The sequence below is a fragment of the Camelina sativa genome, chromosome 4 (assembly GCF_000633955.1).
Source record: "Camelina sativa cultivar DH55 chromosome 4, Cs, whole genome shotgun sequence".
Taxonomy (NCBI): domain Eukaryota; kingdom Viridiplantae; phylum Streptophyta; class Magnoliopsida; order Brassicales; family Brassicaceae; genus Camelina; species Camelina sativa.
This window is the reverse complement of record NC_025688.1, coordinates 26,624,248-26,635,092: the sequence shown is the minus strand read 5'-3', so window position 1 is coordinate 26,635,092 and position 10,845 is coordinate 26,624,248. Positions and strand designations below refer to the sequence as shown.

At 39.8% G+C, this 10,845-nt stretch overlaps 1 protein-coding gene across 2 annotated transcripts in view; it reads right to left on the bottom strand.

Annotated features, from left to right (window-relative positions):
- LOC104782631 (mediator of DNA damage checkpoint protein 1-like) overlaps nt 1–4,895 on the bottom strand; it is a 5,937-nt gene extending 1,042 nt beyond the window's left edge. The window contains exons 1-13 of one of the 2 annotated variants that reach the window (XM_019245020.1): nt 4,806–4,895; nt 4,605–4,706; nt 4,345–4,439; nt 4,163–4,260; nt 4,004–4,055; nt 3,669–3,761; nt 3,248–3,358; nt 2,859–3,141; nt 2,273–2,691; nt 2,089–2,198; nt 1,936–1,994; nt 1,654–1,841; nt 1,553–1,573 (exon numbers count right to left, since the gene is read on the bottom strand). In XM_019245020.1, the coding sequence (XP_019100565.1) occupies nt 1,553–1,573; nt 1,654–1,841; nt 1,936–1,994; nt 2,089–2,198; nt 2,273–2,691; nt 2,859–3,141; nt 3,248–3,358; nt 3,669–3,761; nt 4,004–4,055; nt 4,163–4,260; nt 4,345–4,428 (1,518 nt within the window). In that variant the 5' untranslated portion in view covers nt 4,429–4,439; nt 4,605–4,706; nt 4,806–4,895. Of the gene's footprint in view, nt 1–1,195; nt 1,574–1,653; nt 1,842–1,935; nt 1,995–2,088; nt 2,199–2,272; nt 2,692–2,858; nt 3,142–3,247; nt 3,359–3,668; nt 3,762–4,003; nt 4,056–4,162; nt 4,261–4,344; nt 4,440–4,604; nt 4,707–4,805 lie in introns of those variants that run through there. The other variant, XM_019245019.1, reaches the window with a different exon arrangement.

Genomic DNA, 10,845 nt, shown 5'->3' with positions numbered 1-10,845 from the left:
CTCTGTATATATAACCCAAGGTGGTTCCTTAAAATTATCCATTTTCTTTACCTAGATAAGATAGCTCTACATCCATAACTTAAGGACAAAACAAGACACAAGAATAATACCTTTTAGCTTGCTCTTCTTCTAATTCTCTTGTCCTATATATAACATGTACACCCTGAAAACAAATAATAATGTCACTGGGAATTAGAAGGAAAACATAAAAGACAAAATCAGGATTCATGAACAGATATAAGCTCTCACAGGTATGGTCTCCAAAACTCGAGACACATTTGGGGAAGCAGCAGTGCCTTCAACGAAGAGATAAAAGTTTGAAACTCCAATGACCTTGTGATAAAATATCCATGGCAGTGTCTGCTCTAATCCAGCAGAAGTACTCGTCGTTATACATATCTACACAACCACCCAATAAAAATCCGATTTTTTTCATCATCAAATGAATCAAGTCTTAGCATTTCAAAATAAATCAAGTCTAAGCATTTATCAAAACCCATCAAGTTTGGATTGAAGAGGTCTAACCTTAGGTTTAAGATCTGGCTTGTGAGGAAGCTTCCAATCTCGGAGATAAGGAAACGACTGTGTACGGCTCTGACCCAGAAGAGAAACGCAGCTCGAATCAGAGGGAAAGGTTCGTTCCTCGAAGACGGTGACCATACCTGGGAATTTGTAGTTATCTTCAAACCACTGCGTAACTGAATCGTTGATTCCACCTCGCCATTGAAGGAGGAAGGCGAAGCAGGCCAAGGAAAGAGGTAGAAAGGTGATGAGTAAGAATAGCCGTGAGGAAGACGATGGTGGTTTTGAGGAGTAGAGATCCGCCATGTGATGTGAAGGATGCAGCAGGGGTTGTGATTTTGAGAGAGACGACGACATTATTCTGAACCTGAACCTGAACCTGAACCTGAAAGGAGGAGTTTTGAATTGAAAGGAGCCGTTTTTATCTTATCAGTTGGGCCATTCTTGTAATTTCTTCAATCTTCGGGATTATTAAATAAATAAACAATTCTTGGATTAAGAAGAAACTTTTATTTTTTGCCAAGTACTTAAATGGGGAGTTGGGGAGATTTGGCCATCTAATTTTGGACTTTTGACTTGAAAGTGTTAATGGCAATTACGGTCTAGTCCAGAAACTGAAGAAGTAAATTAGTCCTTGGTAACGCCAGACCAGACAACTTAGAACAACCTTCGTTTTAACTTTTAAGTATGTAACACAATTTTGTTTTTATACATGAATAGATGGGAGACTTGAGCTTCTTAGCCTATCCCATTCAAGTTCTTACAATGTCTCTACCATTTCCATAATAAAACCCAAAAATAAAAGATAAAGTGGAATTTTTTCCAAGCTAAAAAAGATCATAGAGGTCTCTAGTTCGAATCATCATAAGGACTCAACAAACTGAGGAACTTGAAGCTCAAGTTGTTGCTTCATGACACAGTTCATTAACCATTCGCTGCTGAATGTCCAAATTCCTTTCTTTGCTGCAAATAATGCCCCCACTGTGTCTTCTTCGCACCCTATGTATATCGTTTTTGATGTCTCCTTTACCTTTTTCACTCCACTGATCACCTGCAGATTTCCCCAAATAAATTACAAAGTTTTGGATTCAAATGTGGAACACTTGAAAGAAGTGGTAAACTAATACTTACATTTCCACCAGCGGATTTTATGATAGCAGATGAAGTTTTGATAGGTAACTCAATGTTGGATCCAACGCATATGTCATATCCTTTAAGCAACGAGTTTGGTCTAGCTTTTGCTCTAAGAACTGTGCTTTTTAGATCAAGATCATATTTCAACTGGTAGTCTTCGTCGTGCAGTATGTGTGAAGCTTCATCTATTAAACAAAAAAAAAAGTGTCAGCATTAGGATTTACTAGTAAGTGTAATCATCAGAGAGCAATAATTCATAAGATGTTTGTCTCATCTTACTAGCAAATCTTCCTTCTCGAAAACTTTCTTTCAACCAACTTGGTGATACTATCCAAGCCCTGCAACCAAGTATGATGTACCATAAACCGCGTTATTCCTATGATTTACACATAATTTCACTAATATGATGATGTCAGTAAATTTGAGACTAACCCAGAGCAAAGAGCAGTGCAGAAATTTAGAGTTTTCCTGACTTTTCCGGTGACAATATGTGTGCTCATTGTACCATCCAAGGTCACAACACCACCAAGTTTTCTTATTACCTGTTCAGAAGACAACATAAGGTGAATAAAAAAAACAAATATAGGGAACACATGACATAGAAATGTATCTATACCTCTGTCAACCAAGCTCTCTTATTTTCATCACAAATGTCCATCAGCAAGATTCTATAGTCTTCTCCATCTGGGCGAGCTTCCACGTCTATTCCAGTCGCCGCTCTGCATTGTTCAACAACGTTTCTTTTGCAAATTGTAGGCAGAGGATCCTTAGTTATATCCACTTCGGAGGAAGAACCGTCTTTCGATTGCTTTGCAGAGCTAAGAGTCAAATCTATTTTTGCTATCTCAGAGTCATTATTCTGGTTTGCCCTAATCCTTTTCGATTGCAAAGAAGACAGTGAAGCTTCCCAAGATCTCTTCAACCCCGGTGTGGAACATTTGGTCTCACTATCAGCTGTGGTAGCTTGATCAGAAATCACGTTGTTGTATTCCTTTCCTGTGGCCGAGTCTATTGGACTTCTAATACCAGAGAGACCTATGGCACATTATAACAGAAACTTCAGAGGATTTTTAACAAATTCAAATGCTTGACGATGAGTGAGTTACTTCTTCTATCCATATCCACATTCTCTTAGGCTATTTGATGAAAACAATTGAAACAAAATAAGGGTCTTAATCATTGAAAATAGTTTAAAAGCTTACAGTCAAGATATACGCTTTCACCAAAGCTCTCTCCAAGTTTAACTGAATCTCCAGCCACAGGACCTGTGCCATTATTTCTTGCTGACTGTAAAGATCCCTCAGACTGATATTTCCATGAAGAGGTAATCTCAAGGTTTGCAGGATTAAGAGACGATTCCTTTTTCAAATGAGAAAGCATGAGGGTTGAACCGCCGGGAAAACACAACGCTTTTCTAATATTAGACTTAATGTGCAACCTCTTTGCTTTTCCTTTGTGGTCTACCTCTGCTAACTTTATAAATCCCTGCACAATTCGTAAAGAGTTACAAGAAACCGAACATCAGAAGATGGTATAGTTTGCATCCAACAAACTATAAGATAAACTCCAAGAATAATAAACATATAATCACCTGTTTAAGCCAGAATCCTTCAGATTCTTTGTCTGCCCAACAGTATATAGTTCGGATGCCAACACTATGGAGTCTCTTCATTAATTCTTCATAGATGAGTTTACCAAAGCCCTGAAAATGCATTAATTAAAAACCATCTTGTCTTCTTTTTTTGATGAGGTTCCTAGCAATCTTTTGTAAAAGTGTAAAACCAGTTGCAGAAAGAAGAGAATAAAGTGTACAATTCTATGAAACACTTAATCCAGGTATGCAATATATAGACATTTACTATGAACTATTAAAAGACAAGACCTCAGGTAAAAAGCATTGCACAATAAGAGCTATTACAATACAATTTCTGAAACTGTTGCCAGTAGGAAATGCAGAAGTTTAAATGGTGACTTACAACATTAAGTGTCAAAGAGTCAAGACCAAAACAAACCTTTTTCTGGTGTGTGTATGTTACAGAAGCAAGAGGTATCTCAGCATACTGAGTATCAGCAGGGACTATTTGATAGGTGATTGCAGCCAAGATCTACAAAAAACACACGCCAAATAATCAATTGAGATGCAGTAAAGCAGAAAATCTAAAACGGGATGCATTGGTAGATTAAACAGATTCTGCCTATTGGAACAAAACAGCAAACTCCTAAATGCATAAGATTTTTCAAATTGTGAAAAGTTCATAGAAAATACATATCTTCAAGATTCATCCAGGGCCTAAGCTGCTTCTGATGAAGAACTAACGAGAGAAAATAACCAAAGGTTCTTAATTACCTCATCTGAGACTCCACCAAGCGTGGACTTCAAAACCAATGAACAATACTTACTGCAATATAAGTGCAATTTTCAAGTAGAGCATTAGAAAATGGGTTCAGTCCAAGTTGAAACAAGTAAAGAAAGGTTATGAACTTATGATAAAGAGAAGATTTATACCCTTTAGAGACACATCTCTCAAGAAACGCAGATTGTTTCCCAGTGTTTGAAGCGTATCTCATGTCAGGTAACTCTTTGCTATATAACCTCAACACTTCCTGAAAGAGTTTAAGTTACTAAAGTTAATGCCTTTATTTCTCATAAGAATCAAATCAACTGATTTTGGTCAGAAACCAACTTACTTGAAGATGAGATTTGGTAAACTCATCCTCATCCCGAGGATTAAGAAGAAGAAACATGTGTTCTTTCGGATATGCGGAAACCATTGTACCCTTCTCTGCACATTAAAAANAAAAAAAAAAAAAAAAAAAAAAAAAAGAACTACTTAAGCAGCAGATAAAAAGAGAGAACTTTAGCATTTGCTACACATTTTTTTGTCATAGAAGCCGTCTAAGATTAACAGATGAAAATGGATTCAATAATCAAATTCCAGGACACGAACCTGAGATTTGCACTCTGTTGTTCCTGGGAAATTTGATTTCAATGCTTTTGAGTCATGATTCACAGGTGAAATTCTTACCATCCACGGCGACCTCGTAATCACCTTTGAGAAATCAAATTAAAAACACACGACGGTTCATTTAACTGACACGAGTATCGGGGGAATTAATAATTAAGTCGAGGGCTTTGTGAGTGTTCTTACCGATAGGGTAGAGAGGAGAGTGCAGCGGCGATGCTCTCCTCTTCGGCGCCATATTTAAATTTAGAGCGGGATTTCGAAATTTTTTACTTTTGCAGAAAAAACGAAACGAAACGAAACGTCGAATGTATAAATAAATAGTTTATTCAAAGGGCATTTACGTAATTAATAGTTAGTGTGACTTGATAACAATGGTCATTATATGTTTTGTCTATATTTTTATTCGCATTATCTTAGAAAAAGTATAACTATAACTTTTATTTTTGAAAACAAAATTTATAGAAAGAGGGGTTGGTGGAGGAAGAAGAAACATTTGGAACTATATACCTCCTTTTTTAAATAAAAAAATGTTATCTTTAGACAAACTCATAATCTTGGACAATATATTTAGATGATACCTACAAGAATGAAAAAGAGGCAAGGGTTTTTCTCTCTCCTGCGGTGCTCTGTACGGACGGAGACGGAGTGATGTATTAGATCTCCGACAACAGATCTGAGCCCCTTTCGTCCTCCTCTCCTCTTCTGTTATATGTTTTTCCCCGGATCTGTGCTAATTCGGTCTAAATCTAAAAGACTACTTTTTATTTCCCTTCTCCTTCTCCAACTACAGCTCTGTTCAGAGCCGCTTCTCTCTCTTTCAACCCATATGAAGCAGAAGAATCACTTTAGCATTATGCTAAGACTTACATATGTTTTCTCTAGCTAAATGCTAAGTCATTTTCTATACTTATCGACCGTAGGCTCAAGGACAACCTCACCTCTCTGTTCATGGAAAGAACAAGACATGTTTAGTGATAAGGACTGCTCGAATCTCTTAAGCTCCTCTTATTTCCACTTTGTTTCCACCATGATTTCTGGTGAGATCTTTCCTTACTCTGCTCTATCCTTCTGCCGGTTATCCAAGGCAAGCTCGACATTCCTCGTGAGACCATTCCCTCTCCAACTGGGTGCTGACACTCTTGTCCTCTTTGGTCTCAGATCGAAAAACTTTCTCACAGTTGTGAAGGAGCTTCTGAAAACTCTCAATTGGGAACTATCTCCGCCTACCTACCTCTGGTCCCTTTCATTGGAACGGAGACCTCATTACATGAAGAATGAGTTGTGGCCTACCCTTCACCCCGCTTTGTCACCGGCCAGATCCTTATCAATTTATGTCTCACTTGGTTTGAAGGGATGTCATAGACCTCGTTCCAACCGCTGGCCCATGCCTCTTTTGAAGCTAATTCTAGATCTGGTGAGCTCTTCACCCGTGGAACAACCATATCGAATGTCAACCCTCTTAACAAAGTCGGATCTGGGGTCGGCGATAAAACTCGTGTTAACTCGGCTGATTCGATCTCACCCTTCTCATCGGTCAAACATCTGGTGTCAGTTGGTGAATCCAAGGGCTTCAACCTTAGACACACCCTCATGGAGAAAACCGATTAACATACTGATGCTCCCATCGCTGGATTTCTCTACATTCGTTAGAGAACAAAAGCTTCGACGACATGGTTCCGTGCCGGATTGTCTCCGAAAATTTCAAACTGATTCCTTTTGGTGGGCCTCTACTGCAAATTATTTGGAGTGGGATAATGACGGTTTAGTAAAGAGGACGTATCCAAAGCTCAATAGCATCTGCCAATTCGTAATAACTTCCTCACTAAATGAGAGATCATTTATAAAATCTTCCTTTAAGGAATGCTTATTCTTGCAACGTTACTTATTAAGTCCCGGTCTCAAGGTGCCATTGCTAGAGCTTATAATCAATCGTTCCAAAGTTAGTACGGTGGGGTTTTATTCTCCCTCCGGAACTAATAAATGAGAACAATTGCATGGAATTGCCAAGGGGCGGGAGCTAAACTGACTCGTCGCCGACTGCGTGAGATGTGTCGGATGTACTCACCAGGCTTTTTATTTCTGTTGGAAACCAAAAATGACAAGTTTTATCTGCAAGAAGTGCAAGCGGATTTAGGTTTAGATAACCTTCAAACCGTTGAGCCTGAGGGCACTAGCGGCGGTTTAGCTTTATTGTATTCGAATGAGTTTCCGGTAAAGTTTTTATTACTAGATGACCGGTTAATCGATATCGAAACAATTATTAATGGAAATTGGGTCTATATGTCATTTATTTATGGTGACCCTGTCCCTGGAAATCGTGATTATGTTTGGGAAAGACTAATGCGTATTGGAGTCTCGAGATCTGAGCCTTGGTTTATTATTGGAGATTTCAACGAAATAACAGGGAATCATGAAAAAAGAGGGGGTAAAAAAAGATCGGAAGCCTCCTTTCTACCTTCCGTGCTATGATTGATTCATGTGGGCTCATTGATTTCCCTTACCAAGGAAACCAATTTTCGTGGATTGGTCAACGGTCAAATGGTAAGATTCGGTGTCGCTTGGATAGAGCCATGGGAAATGAAGAGTGGCACAATATATTTTCCCACACTAATGTGGAGTACATGAAGATGTGGGGTTCGGACCATCGTCCCCTCCTTGCATCTATTCTTACACGTCCAAAAAAGTTTTTGAGAAGGTTTATGTTTGACAAGCGCTGGATAGACAAGCCAGGCCTCAAAGAGGCGGTGGTAGATGGATGGGGAGGGGACGACAATTCTGTTGAACGTTCCATCTTGAAAAAAATCCAAAATTGTAAAAGAGCAATCTCCATTTGGAAGAAAAATAATCAAACAAACTCAGAAAAGATGATTAAGGAACTTCAAGAAAAGATTGATGAGACATATGGAGATGATCAAGCATCGTCGGAAACTCTCCTCAACCTAAAATGGCAGCTCTGCGAAGCCTATAGGGAAGAGGAAGCTTATTGGCATCAAAAAAGCAGAGAACTTTGGCTTGCAGAAGGAGATCAAAATACAAAATTCTTCCACGCTTCCACAAAACAAAGAAGGGCAAGGAACAAGATCACTGGCATCCTTAATCAACTTGGAGTCTGGGTTGATACAGAAGAAGGGATAGAAAAAGTAGCGGTGGAGTATTTTGACAATCTATTTTCTTCCTCGAATGCGAGCGAACCCACATTGGCCATAAAGGATGTACCTACATTGGTCACACCTGACATGAATGAGCATCTCACAAAAGAAATCTCAGAAGAGGAGGTCAAACGAGCTTTGTTTTCCCTAAATCCGGGAAAGGCTCCAGGACCGGATGGGATGACTGCTTTGTTCTTTCAAAATTTTTGGGAAACCATCAAAGGTGATCTCACTAAGATGGTGAAGAACTTCTTTAGCTCAGGAATTTTTGATGGCAAGCTAAATGAGACAAATATATGTTTAATCCCGAAAGGAGAACGACCTCGTGAAATGTCAAGATTTCGCCCTATTAGCTTGTGTAATGTGAGCTATAAGGTCATCTCAAAAATTCTGAGCTTACGTCTCAAGAAGTTTTTGCCGGAACTTATATCTGAGACCCAATCTGCCTTTGTGTCAGGAAGATTAATCACAGATAATATCCTCATTGCTCAAGAAAACTTCCATGCCCTCCGTTCTAATCAGGCCAACCGGAAAAAATTTATGGCAATAAAAACGGACATGAGTAAAGCTTATGATAGGGTGGAATGGAATTTCTTAAGAGCTTTGATGGAAAAAATGGGATTTGATCAAAAATGGGTGGGTTGGATAATGCAATGCATTACTTCCGTCTCCTACCGTATTTTGATCAATGGAGATCCCAAGGGACGAATTAGGCCAACACGTGGGATTCGTCAGGGGGACCCAATCTCTCCATACCTATTTATACTTTGTACTGAGGCCTTAATTGCTCAAATTAGGAACGCAGAAAGAGAGGGAAAGATCCAGGGTTTACGTATTTCGAACGCAAGCCCACGTGTTTCCCACTTACTTTTTGCAGACGACAGTTTATTCTTCTGCAGAGCCGATCCTCAGCAATGCAAGGAAATTATCGATATAATCCGCTTTTATGGTGAGGCGTCTGGACAAGAAATTAACTTCTCCAAATCTTCTATCATGTTTGGAACCGAGGTCCCGTCCCATATACGTCAAGAGATCAAATCTATTGTTGGGATAGCACAAGAAGGAGGCATGGGTACATACTTGGGTCTCCCTGAGAAGATTCATGGGTCAAAGGCACAAGTCTTTGCATTCGTGAGGGATAGACTCCATAAGAAGGTAAACTTATGGACTTCGAAATTTCTATCCAAGGGAGGCAAGGAAGTCCTGATCAAATCAGTGGCGCAAGCAATTCCGACATATGTAATGTCGTGTTTTCTCTTACCAAAAGCTATATGCTCAAAACTAACTAGCGCGATAGCCAATTTCTGGTGGAGCAATAAAGCAGACAGTAAAGGACTACACTGGATATCATGGAAGCAATTGTGTACTCAACTTTCGGAAGGTGGGCTAGGCTTTAGAACACTAGAAGAATTTAATCTTGCCCTTTTGGCAAAGCAACTATGGAGATTGCTGAGATATCCAGATTCCCTTCTTAGCCGAGTTCTAAAAGGGAGATACTTTCGATATTGTAGTCCATTAGAGATACAAGTATCAAATCGACCTTCGTATGGCTGGAGGAGCATGTTGGCAGCAAAGCAGGTTCTTTCGTACGGAATTCGTAAGACCATAAGCTCGGGTTTTAATACGTGCATCTGGACTGAACCATGGATCCCAGATACGCCAGCACGGCCACCCCAAAGTTTAACTAGTGAGAGAAATCCTTTGATTTGTGTTAACACCTTGATAGATTTCAACACAAAAAAGTGGAAAATTGAACGTCTTCGGGAACTCTTCCCCCCGAAAGAAATTACCCTTATTTTGGGGATTAAACCGAGCTTGAATGCCTCGAGGGACGGCTATTCTTGGACTCTGACAAAGTCTGGAAATTATACCGTTAAATCTGGATACGAAGCCGCGAGAGCAATCTCTCGCCCTGCTTGCGACCTCCCTTCTCAGGGACCTAGTGTTACGACACTTAAGGCGCAAGCATGGAAGTTAAAAACATCACGGAAGCTTAAGCATTTCGTTTGGCAATGTGTGACTGGGTGCTTGGCAACATGTCAACGCCTGCATTATCGCCATATTGGTAGAGATAAAGATTGCCCTAGATGTGGAGCGGAGGAGGAAACTATAAACCATGTGCTATTTGAATGCCCCCCAGCACGTCAAGTATGGGCTTTATCGACAATCCCTTCCCATCCTATGGTGTTCCCTTCATCTTCCCTATATAGCAACCTCGATTTTCTATATGGGCGTGGCAGAGACTCTGGTGCAACTGATCAAAACTTGAGAATGTTCCCGTGGATGATGTGGTACATTTGGAAGGCAAGAAATAAGAAAGTGTTTGAAAATATCTCTGAATCTCCGCAAGATACACTGGAGAAAGCTATCCAAGAAGAAGAAGTTTGGAGAAGAGCAAATAACAGAGACTTAGCACCAGCGGTAGTAGAAGCATGCATACCTTCGATCCCAATTCCTCAAGAATCCCTTGTATGCTTTATAGATGGATCTTGGCATACAGAGGTGGATAGGAGTGGGCATGGCTGGATTGCGTCTATCGGTGATAGAATCCTGCACATGGGGCTAAAAGGATCGCGCAGAAGCTTATCCCCATTACATGCAGAGTTAGATACCCTTATTTGGGCTATGGAGTGCTTATTAGCGTTGGACTTGGATAAAACCCTTTTTGCTACGGATTGTTCAGACCTCCTAAGGATGACGTCTAATATCGAGGATTGGTCGACCTTTTCATCAGAATTGAACGATTTTATTCATTTCAGAGATAGATTTGCTAATTTTAGTATTAGATATATTTCCCGAGAGGATAATATCCGTGCCGATAAACTTGCGAAATGTGCAAGAGCACGAGGTTTCTGTTTTTCCCATGTAAGCTCGTCGGTACCTAATTGGCTCTCTTTCGAAGAAAGTCATCTCCGATAATTTAATATATGGGGTTTGATCGTCAAAAAAAAAGTTAGTGTGACTTGATATGGCCAAAAAAAATCCAGTTAAGGAAAGAACATAAATGCCAACGCGCTGCGTTTTAAAACGCTTTCGAGTTCATATAAATGTCAAAACGACGACCTGTGGAGTGT